Raw genomic sequence first — 14,212 nt, 5'->3', positions numbered from 1 at the left:
GGGGGAGTGGTGAGAGGATTCACCAGAGACAGTGGGGAGCAGAACAGGCAGACGAAATACACCGCTGAGGGGAGCAGCTGGCGGCAGGAGAGGGCTGCGCGCCATGTGGGACCCTCACCCGGGGCCGGGGATCGAACCGGCACTGCAGAGGCTGCGGGTGGCAACCCAGCGCTCAACCGCTGCGCCACCGGGGAGGCCCTGTGGGTTGTTTCTTGTTGCTGATGGTGAGGGCCGCTCAGCTGCAGGTCAGGGCTGGCGACCTCCTCTGGGTGACCCCTCAGGGTGCCCTGTCTGGTCTCCATATCTGTAGCTGCTCCCCCATAGTAGCCAGCGTGGTGAGCTCAGGAATGCACAGCCTGGGGATCTGGGAAACAACCACTGTGGGTCAAGGACATTTATGGCAGCAGCCTTTGCACCCAGCTGTGGATTTACTTAACCTCTTGTTCAGCAGCCCAGCAGGAACAACGGGAACAGCCAAGTTGCATCCTTGCGTCTGTCCTGTTTTTGTCCTGGGAACCTTTCCTGTCGCAAAGGAACTTCCCTTCCTTAAGTCCACGCTTCATCTGAACTATGGTTTGCCCAAGGAAGGCAGAGAACTATTGCTGGTGACTGGCAGCTGCTTTCAGTCAAGTTAATTCCTCTGTTCTCAAACCCCAGCCCTCTAATCTATGTGGACCCCGGCCCTGGCATCTTGGGGAGCCTTTTTGTTTAAGGAGGTCTCCCTGGCGCTCTGCTTCTTGTCACTTTTCAAAAAGCCTTTAACCAGCACCTCCAGTTCCTCATTCTAATCTCAGTCTCGAGGTACTCAAGAGCCTGAGTTTCTTTTGGGGCACAGGTGCCAATTTGTCCAGGTGCCCCCGGATATTCTGCCTGAACCAGGGCTTTTTGACTGCCAGAAGGTGCCATGGCAGCCAAGGTATCACGTAGCCAGGGACCTGGGGGGACATGCCCCGTCCCCCTTACTCTCTTGTCAAGATAGACAAATGCTAACTAGCTGGTGTGTTAGGCTTTAAACTTATCCTATTACTCCCTCCTCCTACTCACATGCCGTGTGCCATTCTGTTCACTTCTATATTCTAAAAACTAGCGTAGCCCTTGGAATAGGAGGTCCTTAGATGAATTAATAAATGCCCGTAAGTGCTCTCTTCTCACCAAAGCCTATCCTTTCAAATTGCCTCTAGACAATGCTGTTATGTTAGAGAGATTTCTAGAAAGAGGTGTCCTCACAGCCCACAGTCTCCAGTTCCGAGGTAGGCCTGCATCCTCAGCTAAAGCATTTACTTACTCTCTGATTGCAATTGTCTGGACAACTTCACATACTTTCTACTCGGTGAGGTCACATATACAATTGGATCCACAACTGACCGCTGACTTTATTTGGGTCTAAAGTTGCCACATTAAGGTCAGACTAACACGCTGGCTTCTGCCACCTAAAACACAAGTTAGGGCCTTCCTGGTGGCGCAGGCGGTTGAGCGCCACACTGTGAAGCTGTCTGCAACCTCTGCAGCGCCGGTTTAATCCCGGCCGACCGGCGAGGGTCCCACATGGTACGGCAGACCTCTCCTGCCTCACCTGCTGCTCCCCTCAGCAGTGTACTTCTTTAGTCTGCCTGTTCTGCTCCCGGCTCTGTCTCTGGTGAATCCTCTCACCCTCCCGCGCATCTGGCCTGTACCCTGGTTCTTGTATAAAAATAAATAAATCTAAAAAACAAAACAAAACACAAGTTACATCTGATACCCAGGCTGGTTCCCCAGTGAGTAGTCAAGCGGTGATGAAAGACTCCTTAAAGAAACAGGCCTCGCTCCACGTTCTCCATGGAACCCTTAAATCCCAGTTTCAAGTCTAGCACCTATGGGTGCTCAGAAGACATGCACCCTTCCTAACTTGCCCCAGGAGACTCTGGGGTCCTATTCTGCCTGTCTTCCAGGTGGTTTCTGAATCCAAGGTCCCCCCTGTTCTGCTTCAGCCCCAGCTCTGTCCTGAATCCTCTTCACCAAGGTGGCAAAATCCTGCACTTTGCCTTTGCGGTCCTCGGGTGTCTCAGCCAGGGCTGAACTCACCCTTGACCTTGAGACACTTCCCCCCCTAGCTTCCCTGTCTCCATTGTTTCTCAAAAGAAAGGCCACCCTTTCTTTGCAGGTTTCCCGCCCCACGCTGGACACCCATTGTCCTGGACGGTGTCGGCCAGGCGCCTGGTGGGTGCTGGCAGCTTGTGCGTGGCTCCGGATAACCCGAGTCATTGTCTCCTGGCGGCCGGCCTCGCGCTGCGCATGTTCACCTAGAACCAGAACTTGCAGGTCCACCTCCCTGCCTTTGCCGTGCTGTCCTCTCTCACGAGCTTCATTCTTCCGCAGCCACTTGAACCGAAACCAGGGCATTTCCTTGATTATTCCCCTTCCACCGGCCCCAGCCCTCACCCATCGGCCCACCCCTCACCCACCGGCCCACACCATCACCTTGGACAGCGGGTTCTGACTCTGACGTGATGGCTACTTCTCTCCAGCCCCGAGGCCTTTCCCAGTGTTTGACCTACACGCCTCCCCTCCCCTCTGCGGCTGGACTTCCCTTGGATGAGCCAACTTGGCCAAGCAGATCGCCTGCTCATACCTGTCACCACTTCCTGTGACTTTGGGGACAAAAAGCTTACCTCTTTAACCCGGCATTCAAGGCTCTTCAGGACGGGACCCCTGCCTGTCATTTCCTTCTCCTCTGTCATCTCCCCCCTCCCATATGCCCTGTGCTCCCCATACAGCCTATACACCCCCCACAGACCCGTGCTCCCCCCATATACCCTATGCCTCTATGGCTCCTATGCCCTCCCATAGACCCTATGCTCCCCCATGTGCCCTATGCCCCTCACAGGCCCTATTATGTCCCCCCGCCATGGAGCCTATGTCCCCTGCTATGGAGCCTATGTGCCAACCACAGCAATCTTTTCTGTTTTCCAAATATCCCTCCACCTTCTCCCCAGCCTTTCACCTAGAGCACATCCCAATCTTCCTGATGACCTATGCATCAGGTCTTAGCTTCAAGATCACCTCCTTTACCCAGACCCCTGCCACCCCCCCTGCCAGGTTTGCCCCTCCTCCACTCTCAGAGCTGCCTGGACTTGGCACCCGTTCACACAACCTGCTTTGTCCTTTTTCCTCGGTACACTTGAGGCAGGAATGAAATTTCATTCACCGTGTCCAAGGCGCACCTCAACGGCTTCCAGCATTTCTTAAAATAAAGGTCTTACTAAATGTAGAAAGAAAACACCGGAGTCCCAGAAGGTTTATTGAGCAGTTTCCCACAATCTGAGTGGCTTCTGGCAGGTTGTTGGCACCTGCTCGTTCTGAAATATAAGTGGCCATGAGGCTCAGCCACATGTGGACTCTTGCTGGACATGGATCAGGCTCTCTGGAAGGTCTGTCTGCACACCTGGCCTTCGCAGAACATTTCCTAGGGACAAGGAGGGAGGAGATGAGCAGGCAGGTGGTGTGTTGTGATTGTTACCCCCAACTCTTGGACATGCGATGTGTGGCGTCTTCTCCAACGCTTCTTCTCCAGCTCTCTGATACCCACGGTGTGTCCAGTAATTCAGTTCCACTAGTGACTGGAATTGGTGCAGACCCTCTGTGTCACGAGACACTGGCCCACCTCCACTGCCACTCGCGAGCTCCCAGGACATCAGGGGCCACCATAGTGCTGACTGACCGGCTGGGATTCAGCCATTCGCTGGAATGGCTTGCAGAGCACAGGAACACCCTTTCTCACAGGTTTACAGGTTTAAAGCTACAACTCAGGGCCTCCCTGGTGGCGCAATGGGTTGGGACGCAACCTATGACACTATCTGCAGCCACTGAAGCACAAGTTAAATCCCCAGCCAGGGAGCTACCCACAGGGCGCAGCAGACCTCTCCTGTCTCCCTGCTGCTCCCCTCAGCAGTGTATTTCAGTCTATCTGCCTGTTCTGCTCCCCACTCTGTCTCTGGGGGATTCTCTCACCCCCCACACCTCTGGCCTGTACCCCAGCTCTTGTATGCATAAATAAATCTTCAAAAAAAATAAAGCTACAACTCAGGAACAGACAAATGGAGGAGACACAATGGAACATCAATCTGTTCACCAGGCAGGTAGGAGCTCTCTGAACCCCATCATGTGGGGACTTGGGTGGTCTCATTATACAGACCTGATGGATTACATCACTGGCCGCGATCATGATCTTCCTGGGGACCAGTCTCCATGCTGAATCTATCTAGGGATGCCCCGCCACCAGTCATCTCATAAGCAGACAGAAAACACTGTTATGACTGGAGATCCCAAGGGCTTCAGGAACCAGGGACAAAGACCAAATCTGTCATTCTTACTGTATCACAGCAGGTAAGGATTATCCCTTGAGTGTCCTTAGAGAAGGGTCCTTCTGTGCCCTGCTTGGACAGAGTGCCCGGAAGCTCCAAGGCCGGACACACGCCTCCTTACAGCAACTCATCAAAACCTTCTAACAGATGGGGATGTTCCGTGGCAGGTGCCTATTACATTTTGTGACAGCAAGTTCCTTACTAGCGTCACAGGTTGCGTCCCAACCCATTGTTTTCATGGTCAGCAGGGTGTGAGATGTGTTCATTTATGACCAGAATACCTCCAATGCCTCTATAATCAGGCTACCCAGACCCTCAAGGACCACCCAGAGTCCACCTTAACCTAAGTACTTAGTGTCATTTCCATGAATCTCACTGCGGTTTTACACCTACAAAGAGTTAGGGGAAAAATAGGCATAGAGTTGCCATCACACATGCTTGTCTGGGTTTGAATTTCCACACTGCAGCTTTGGGGAATTTCTAAGTCTTAATCTCTTCATCTGTAAAGGGGAAATATAGTGGCCCTTTCACAGGATGGTCTTGAGGACTAAGTGAGATAATTCACTCAAAGGATTTAGCATAGTAATTGGATACAAAATCAGCACTCACTGAAAAATTAAGCCATTATATATGGCAGGAAGGAAATCTCCTTTATAAAGCTATTATGAAGCCTCAGAAGCCTTTATGCCTTCTAAATTATATTTAGAAATCATTGATTAGATTGCGCTAGAATTTGTACATTCAAGCAGTGCAGGCGGCATAAGAAATTGATACTCTTTTGGAGGTGAATAAGGCAGCACAGTGGCAGGAGGCAATGATGTGTGGATACGAGCCTCTGAAATTCTGTGAATTCTTCCTAAGGGACTATATACATGGATGCAAAAGGCTCTGTGTATGCGAATTTAATCAACAGCAGAAACATTACTGTTTCTGTAAAAACACTGAAACCACCCCCTGACACATTCAAGAAAATGTTTTACTAAATGAGGGCTCATCAACCAGATGAAATATAATGCAGTCTGCTACCTTATTGTATTATTTGATGACTACATGATGAATCCAACAGGAAAATTATTGAAAAAGCCAGACTAGGTTTTTATGTAAATGAAAAGGCAGGGTCTTCTGACAGAGATGGGAAGGTGACCTGCCAAATTGAAAACAGCTGGGATGGGTTGGGATTCTCAATGATCTCCTGTTTCATTCTTTATTCTATCATCTCATCAAAAAGAAGAGTAGGGCTTCCCTGGTGGTGCAAAGGGTTAAGATGCAGCACTATGAAGCAGTCCGCAGCCACTGCAGCATGAGTTCGAGCCTCGGCCAGGGAGCTACCCACATGGCATTATAGACCTCTCCTGACTCACCCGCTGCTCCCCTCAGCAGTGGATTTCAGTCAGTCTGCCTGTCGTGTTCCCCACTCTGTCTCTGGTGACTCCTCTCAACACCCCTCCCCTCACACACTTCTGCCCTGTACCCCCAGATCTAGTATGCATAAATAAATAAAACTTAAAAAAAAAAAAAGAGCAAAATGCCGCAAGTACCAGATGGAGCTCATTCCCTTCAATCCAGTGGGCCCAGCCTCTGTTCTTCTTCTCGCCTATCTGGACACAGGTGAGTCGATCATCTTCCCAGGTAACCAAGCTCTAATGAGGGGAGAAAAAGGTTTGCTCTGGCAGGATCCTCAGGTCTTACTAAGGAGACTGTCAGTTGAAATGAAGAACCTAAAAATGAAGAACCTCTCTTTTGCTTTCATTTTTACCTTGCATTTTCTGTTATCCAGGCCTTTGTTATCTTCCTCAAATTCTTCTCCCACTTTAAATTTAACAAGGTAGTTCCTCAAGCTGCTGTATGTGTGGATGATGAAAGAATCCCCATTTTGCTCAATCACTTTCTGTGGCTTCAGCAACTTGGCTATCTTGCGAGTAGCAAAGTCAATACCTTCAAAATATTTTTTTAATTTTTAAATTTATATATATATTTCATCACTGTTCATTTTTTTTTAAAGATTTATTTATTTATACATACAAGAGCTGGGGTACAGATCAGAGATGCGTGGGGTGGGAGGATCCACCAGAGACAGAGTGGGGAACAGAACAGGCAGACTGACCAAAATCCACTGCTGAGGGGAGCAGTGGGCGAGACAGGAGAGGTCTGCTGTGCCATATGGGTTTCTCACTGGCCAGCCAGCCAGGGATTGAACTCATGCTACAGAGGCTGCTGATTGCTTCATAGTGCGGTGCTTAACCCCTTGCGCCACCAGGGAGGCCCCATCATTGTTCATTTTTGTACAATGCATGCTTGTATGCTTTGTCCTTTCAGGTGTAGTCCCCATAAAATTCCCACCACCAATTTAACCATGCACCATCACCTTTCAAAATAATTTTTTTAAGATTTTATTTATTTATTTACGCATACAAGAGCCGGGGTGTAGGCCAGAGGTGTAGGGTGAGAGGATTCACCAGAGACAGAGTGGAGAGCAGAACAAGTGGATCTAATGAAATACACTGCTGAGGGGAGCAGTGGGCAAGACAGGAGAGGTCTGCTGAGCCCTGTGGGTAGCTCCCTGGCTGGGGATCGAATTGGTGCTGCAGTGGCTGCAAAGAGCTTCATAGTGCTGAGACATAACCCCTCGCACCATCAGGGAGGCCCTCAAAATAATTTTTAAGAAAGAAAAGAGATGACATCTTAACATCCACATGAGATGCCAAGACTAATGGCATTGGAGCAATCCCCCTGAGGCTACAAGGAAGCCAAGGGGATGGGATTAGCCCCCAAGCCAGCCTCAACCACAGCCACTCCCCATTTTCTGTGTCATGGATTGACACTTCAAACTAAGACAGCATTTGGAGAGTTTCTCAACAATGAGGGAGACTTAAAAACTGCTGCAATCACCCTAATTTCCAACATGTCATATGGCTAGAAGCAAGGATTGTTATTTAAAATAGTGTCCAGGGCCTCCCCGGTGGCGCAGCGGTTGAGCGCTGGGTTGCGAAGCTGCGCGCGGCCTCTGCGGCGCCGGTTCGATCCCCGGCTGCTCCCCGGCCACCAGAGGAGGGTCCCACATGGCGCGCAGACCTCTCCTGCCGCCCGCTGCTCCCCTCAGCAGTGTGCTTCGGTCCTTCTGCCTGCTCTGCTCCCCGCTCTGGCTCTGGTGAATTCTCTCGCCCTCCCGCGCTTCTGACTGTACCCAGTGCATGTATAAACAAAACAAACAAACAAACCAGCAAACAAATAAATAAAGCATGCCTCTATAAAAAAAAAAAAAAAAATAAAAAAAAATAAAATAGTGTCCAGAGCCTCCCTGGTGGCACAAGGGGTTAAGTCTTAGCACTATGAAGCTTTCCGCAGCCACTGCAGCATGAGTTTAATCCCTGGCCAGGGAGCTATCCCTGGCCAGTGGAGCAATTTAATATGACAAATCTAAGAACTCAAAGAGGAAATTGCAATATAATGTGAGCTGCAGCAGACCTCTTCTGTCTTGCCCACTGCTCCCCTCAGCAGTGTATTTCGTCAGTCTGCCTGTTCTGCTCCCCACTCTGTCTCTGGTGAATCCTCTCACCCTCCCTTGCATCTGGCCTGTACCCCGGTTCTTGTATAAATAAATAAATCTTTATAAACAAAATTAAAAAAGCTCAGAGAGACATTATCAGAGTCATCTTGGATTGCTGCAGGTCAGTTCTAGTCCAAAAGGAGTAGTTGTCCCCCAAAAGAGATGCTGGTGGGGCTTCATTATGAGATGCATTGCTGAGCCTTCTCTGATCACTTATTTGAGTCTTGTCATGCTAACAGGCACTCACCCCACTTCTACTTTTAAAAAAAAAGAGGCCATTGCTTATTTTGCCCCTAGATTTTAAAGATCTGATGTGTGTAACACATCATTATAAAATTAAATGTATTTTCCTTATATGTATACAAATTTAAAATAAATTGTATATCTAAGTGATCCAGTAATATCCAGGATTGTTAACTTAATTCTTAAGAGAAAATGTAATATTTCTCATACTATGTAATTATCTAATATTATCATTTTATGTATCATGTAAATAGTCATTCTAGTGTTAAAAATCTAATACAAAAACTTTGTACTTAAACTAGCTTTAAGGTTTCAACAGAGTTGCTGGGTTTTCTGAAAATTGTTTTGAATTAAACTGACCTCCCAGATACTGGTCTGAAAACTATCCTTGTGTAAAAGAAAAGCCAACAATCCCTCCTAAACCCTGAATAATTCTAAAACTCCTTGGCTGATGTATCATCAATATTATAATTTGAAAAACAATCCCTCGGATAGTCCCTCTGTAGACAATTTAACCCCACAGATCTCATAATTGCCTTTTTAACTTATATGTCCCATTTTATGTGCTTATAACATCTCTATTTTGTCATCATGTCCTCACTCCTTAACAAACTAAGTGGTTGTTTAAACGGGTGGCTGCTTAATGCTTAGATGTAATGTCTCTATTATCTACTTTGATCGAAGGACGGCATTTTCTCCCTAATTTAAAAGGAACTATAAGGATGTTTTAAAAAATGAAATATGTCAATCATTTCCTTCATTGGCATGATGTTTTCTATCATTTACTTTTTCCTCTTTCAATTTAGATATGTAGTAAATGCCTAGCGTGTGCAGAGCCCTTGGGCCGGAAAGGTGCCAACCTCCCCACGGGAATAAGAAGACCCAGGCATTGTGGGCACCTTCCCTGTGGTACCTACCATATAGAGAGAACCTAATGGTCAATGGATTAAAGCTGGTGAAGGTTCCAGAGCAGCTGGAAAGCAAGACATGCTTTCTCAGAGCTGGGAGCCACCTCACCTTTCTCCAGACAAAACAAATGAATTTGAGCACCTTTTACTGGGGTGGGTGGGCATGGATGGGAAGTGGGAGAGAAAGCAAAGCCACACATGTGCAGTTCCTGCCCTTGAGGGGCTTACAACCAAAGAGGAAGGTGAAAAGAGGCTAATCTAAGTGCCATCTAAGAAGGGACTCTGCTCCCACCCGAGGAGGGATGCTGAAATGACTTGCCTAGTGAATTAAAAAGTAAGCAATGCAGGTCCTCCCTGGTGGCACAAGGGGCTAAGTCTCAGCACTATGAAGCCACTGCATCATGAGTTCAAGAGTTGATCCCCGGCCAGGGAGCTACCCACATGGCGTGGCAGACCTCTCCTGTCTCGCCCGCTGCTCCCCTCAGCAGTGTATTTCAGTAGATCTTCCTGTTCTGCTCCCCACTCTGTCTCTGGGGAATCCTCTCACCCTCCACACCTCTGGCCTGTGCCCCAGTTCTTGTATACATAAATAAATCTTTTTTTAAACAAGTAAGTAATACAAATAAATAGCTCCTGTTAGCTTCCAGGATTAAACATCGTGGCAGACAATTGATAAACATCTATTGAAATCATGGGGGCAAGTATCAAATAAGGGGTGGTAGTAGAACATACAGAGAAGCAAACCCTAGTGGGGAAGGGGAAGGGTTCCACTAAGGCACTTGAAAAGCACTGGTCAGCGCACACAGAGGTGTCCTGTGATGCCAGGTCAGCCGCCCACACAACAGATATCGCACACAATTTCCCCACAGCTGAAGTGTTGCCGGGACCCCATGCCCTGCTCTTCTCTTGGAGGCTTGGCCTGAAAGCCCTGGGAGTGGCAGAAAAGGATGCCCAGCAAGGCAGGATCCGAAGCCAACACCTGACATTCAACACTCTGTCCACCACGCCAGTAGCCAGACAGGACCCAAAGAAAACAGGGGAGACTTCTGGTCACATGGCATCACTCATTTGGGGGATGGGAAGGTCAGTAAAATAACAGGCCTTACCACTTGGGAAGAATAAGTTTCTACACCTGAGTATGAATTGGAAAGAGAGGGAACAAAATTAAAATTGCAGGTGACAGGATGTGCCATGCCAAAATGTGCCACTCTGGCAAATGGATTATTTTGAGCTGAAAATAATTAGGAAGAAGCAGATAGAAGAAAAGCTCTACCCACTATTTGCCTAAGAGCAGGACACACATTTGTAAAGCTGTCCCCCCTACTGTGCCCTCTCCACCAGGAAGGACAAGTTCATCACGGCAGAGGATGCTGCTCTCACCAGCCTGGACATGGCACCAGGAGAGGCTGCATAATAAACTTTACAGGGCCTCCCCTCGTAGCGCAGCTGTTGAGCGCTGGGCTGCGAAGCTGCCCACAGCCTCTGCAGCGCCGGTTCGATCCCCGGCCGCCAGCGAGGGTCCCACATGGCGCACAGACCTCTCCTGCTGCGCCCGCTGCTCCCCTCAGCAGTGTATTTCGTCAGTCTGCCTGTTCTGTTCCCCGCTCTGGCTCTGGTGAATTCTCTCACCCTCCCGTGCTTCTGACTGTACCCAGTGCTTGTATAAATAAATAAATCTATAAAAAAAAAATAAACAAACTTTACAAACAGGCCTAAGCTCCCATTAGGTCCTCCACGGATTTACCTTCCCACAATTTGCCGCTCTTAGCAGCTCAAAGTCCTTTTCCTTTGTTGAGTCCCTTCCCTACAAAAACATCATTCTCTGCGGGGGTGCTGCGTGGGCAGAGCTCTCACCACCCCTTTGAGTTACTCATCGTGAGTGCCCTGTGTGCTCAAAAGGCAGGTGCTAATAGACGTGCTTGTCTCAGAGTCTGAGAGGGGAGGCCCTGTAAAGTTTATTATTCAGCCTCTCCTGGTGCCATCTCCAGGCTGGTGAGAGCAGCATCTGTTGTAAGTCTGTTGTAAGTCCAACCTGCAGGGCTGCAGCCCAGGGACGCAAGAGGAGCAAAGGGAAGAGATTGTTTTCCTGCCTCCGAGATTCTGCATGGTCTGCTCAGACGGAGCTGGAGCAGCTCCAGGCTTCCTCACCGGTGCTCCAGGGCAGAAGGGGCAAGGAGAACCCAGCACCCGCTCAGGGGTCGTGCAAACACTGAGTCACAGACCGGAACATTCCAGGATGGCTAAGAGGACACGTTTTACATCATATCTATGTTAACACAATGTAAAGAAACTAGCTCCCTGTAGGGTGAGGAAAAAAGTATCCGGCTTTTCTGCCCTCCCGCCCTCAGGATGGATGATGATCCTTGCAGCCCCGAACGCACGCCTGCCGGCGGCTCCTGGAGCGAGGTGTGGGCAGGTGTCGGTGGGATTCACCTGGGCTGAGACTGGGCTTAGAAGGGCGGCGTCACGGGGACGCCAGCAGGAGCAGAACCACGAGAGAACCACGAGAGAAGCAGAGAACAGGAGAGGAGGCCGGAGAGCCCAGACAGAGTGAAGACTTGCTGGGGGCTGGGAGGCCTCTGGGCCCCCCGGCGCCCCTGCCTGCCGCGGGCCTGGTAAATCCCAGGAAAAGTCTGCGAAAGCCACCGAGGGCTCCAGGACTCGCTCCTCCTACCCGCCCGCTGGAATCAGAGACCCTGCGCTGTCTCTTCCCGCCGCTACACTCCCCCCGGGCCCCCCCCCCCGCAATTCACAGGTGGAGAAACTGAGGCCCAGCGTCAGACAAGGAGCCGGAGCAGCCCGGGCCGCAGCCTCCCGCCTGCTCGGGGCTCCCGGCGCGCGTGGGTGGGGAGCAGCTCTTGGCACCCGCGGGGCGCGATCCCGCGGGTCTGGAGAAGGGGACCCAGTGCGGGCAAAGGAGGCGCCTGGCCGGGAGGGGCGCCCGCCCGCCGCGCGGGGAAACCCGAGACCCTCCCGGCCCGCGCGCCGGCCCCGCGGACCCCGCGCCGGAGCGGGGAGCCGAACCCCGCGCGGGCAGGCGAGGCCGGAGCCCCCGCCCCAGCGCCGACGCGCCGGGCTCCGGGCTGGCGTCACGCTCAGGGGTCGGCGAGGGGCGCGGCCTCCCAGAAGCCCGGGCCCGCCCCCCGCCCCCCGCGCCCCGCGCCCCCGCAGGGGAGAGGGTCAGGCGCGAAGCCCGCGGACGCAGGCCGGGCTCGGGGCCTCCCGCCAGCCTCCTGCGGCCCCGCCGCCCGCCCGGCCCCCGCGGGGACCCGCCCCCCTTCGCGGCCAGAGGGCGCCCCGCGACCACAGCGCCGGCGGGGCCTCCCGGGAGAGCCGCAGCCCCGCTCGAAGGCGGCCGCGGGCGAGGGTCGCCGGCAAGGGGCGAGGGTCGCCGGCAAGGGCGCTCCCGCCCGCGCCCGCGCCCGCGCCCGCACCCGGGGGGGCCTCTGCCCCGCGCCCCACCCTCGGGGGCTCCCGGCCGCACAGGAGTCGGGCAGAGACCGAGCCGTGGGTGGGCAGAAGGGGGCACGGAGGTTGGGGTACCAGAGGGGCCAGGGGACTGAAGGCGGGGCGGGGGTGGGGAGCAGCGAGGGGCGCCCGGGCAGGGGCAGAAAGGAGGAGCCGGGAGGGACAGGGAGGGAGGACAGGGCTGGGCAGGAGGATGAGGGGCCTGAGGACGGACAGAACCAGGGGGTGCAGAGTGGGGACTGGCCGACAGATGGGCCGGGGAAGGGGAGACAGGGAGCGGGCCAGGCCAGGCACAGCCCCCTTCCCGGGAACCCCAAGCCCCGGGGGGCCAGCCCCGGGCCCTCCACCCTACCCAGGGCCAGCATGTAGCCCTCGAAGTTGTCGCTGCTGCGCAGGCTCCAGGTGCCGCTGAGGTCCGCGGGCATGGCTGGCGCGGGCGCCCCTGGCGCGGGGCACGGACTCTGGGTTTATGTGGCCAGGAAGGCAGGAAGGGGCGGGGACTGCTGGGGAGGCGCTGGCATGGGGGTGCTGCGTGGACACCCTGGGTGCTGAAACCCTCCCCACCCCTGGGGTCCTTCCCCACCTGCTCTTGGTTTTACAGCCCGCACCCCCCAGCACCCTCCCTCTGGTCTCTGGTCTCTCCTGGGCTTCTTCCCCCACTTTAAACCCGGACCTGTCTCGCGTTTCGTGCTTCTCCACCTACCAAGAATCTCCTCCAAACTCATGGCTTTAATTACTGGGTCAGCAGAAAATATCCAGTAAACCAACTCTAGCGGTCTCGATGCTCAGGCGTCTGCTCTCCTGACAAGCAGGGCTGGGGGGAGTGTTCCTGGTGATGGTCGGGCAATGCCACCACCTGGAAGTGGCATCTCTGTGGTTCTCAGCCTTTTCCTCCCGCCTGTCGCCCCAGCATGGTGCTGGGTTCTAAGGGGGAGCATCCCCAGAGGTCCAGGACGATGCCGTACCAACTTTTATGACTGAGCTTCGGAAGTCAGATTCCCCCAGACTCACAGGTCTACCCAGGTGGAAAGAGGAAGGTGAGCCTCACCTCCCAATGCCATGTTCTAACACGTGACACGAGCATGTGGGTTGGGGGTTCTTGGAATAGCTGTTTTGGGAAACAGAATTCGTCACAGTTACCTGAATGCCTTTTCTGATCCTCACCCAAAGCTACAACTTCTAACCAAGACTTTATGGGTGATAAAGGAGCTATTTTCGTTCTCCATATGTTGCTTTGTCTTTTCAGGTGGTTTAACACTTGACCAGGGGCCTTCCTGGTGGTGCAGGAGTTAAAGACAGCACGATCAAGCTATTGCCAGCCGCTGCAGCATGAGTTCAATACCCGTCTGGCCAGGGAGCAACCCACAAAACACTTGCCCGCTGCAGTGTATTTCAGTAGATCCACCTGTTCTGCTCCCCACTCTGTCTCTGGTGAATCCTCTCACCTCCCACACCTCTGGCTTACACCCCAGTTCTTGTATGTATGCATAAATAAATAAATCTTTAAAAAACAAAACAAAAAAAAACACTGGACCAGAGAAATACTTGGATCTCTTCAAAAATCTGAAAAACCTTTTCAGAACAGCCTTCTGGTGCCCACTCTGTACCACATCTCTTTCTTCCTTCATGTTGACGATAATCCATAATTCTATTGTTTTGTTTTATCAGTGATCCTTTTCATTAAAATTCAAGGCCAGGGACCTCCC

General features: G+C 52.1%; 1 protein-coding gene across 1 annotated transcript; it reads right to left on the bottom strand.

The window, feature by feature from the left end:
• Positions 1-3,262: 3,262 nt before the first annotated feature.
• On the bottom strand, positions 3,263-12,946 carry RBP7 (retinol binding protein 7). Its single transcript, XM_037499396.1, has 4 exons — positions 12,859-12,946; positions 6,097-6,275; positions 5,879-5,980; positions 3,263-3,442 (listed from the first exon to the last, which is right to left on the bottom strand). The coding sequence occupies exons 1-4, from the start codon at positions 12,929-12,931 to the stop codon at positions 3,392-3,394; spliced, it is 405 nt and encodes a 134-aa protein (XP_037355293.1). The 5' UTR covers positions 12,932-12,946; the 3' UTR covers positions 3,263-3,391.
• Positions 12,947-14,212: the final 1,266 nt, after the last annotated feature.

This window comes from Talpa occidentalis, unplaced genomic scaffold (genome assembly GCF_014898055.3).
Source record: "Talpa occidentalis isolate TD23 unplaced genomic scaffold, MPIMG_talOcc4v2.1 talOcc4.9, whole genome shotgun sequence".
Taxonomy (NCBI): domain Eukaryota; kingdom Metazoa; phylum Chordata; class Mammalia; order Eulipotyphla; family Talpidae; genus Talpa; species Talpa occidentalis.
This window is presented reverse-complemented; position numbering and strand designations above follow the sequence as displayed.

Bases quoted from the DNA above. Each gene is read 5' to 3' on its own strand.
- RBP7 (XM_037499396.1), bottom strand. From the start codon at position 12,931: ATGCCCGCGGACCTCAGCGGCACCTGGAGCCTGCGCAGCAGCGACAAC. The intron at 6,276-12,858 runs GTAGGGTGGAGG...AATATTTTGAAG, and splicing joins GGGCTACATGCTGGCCCTGG to GTATTGACTTTGCTACTCGC. The intron at 3,443-5,878 runs GTACTTGCGGCA...CCTTGTCCCTAG, and splicing joins AAGGGAATGAGCTCCATCTG to GAAATGTTCTGCGAAGGCCA.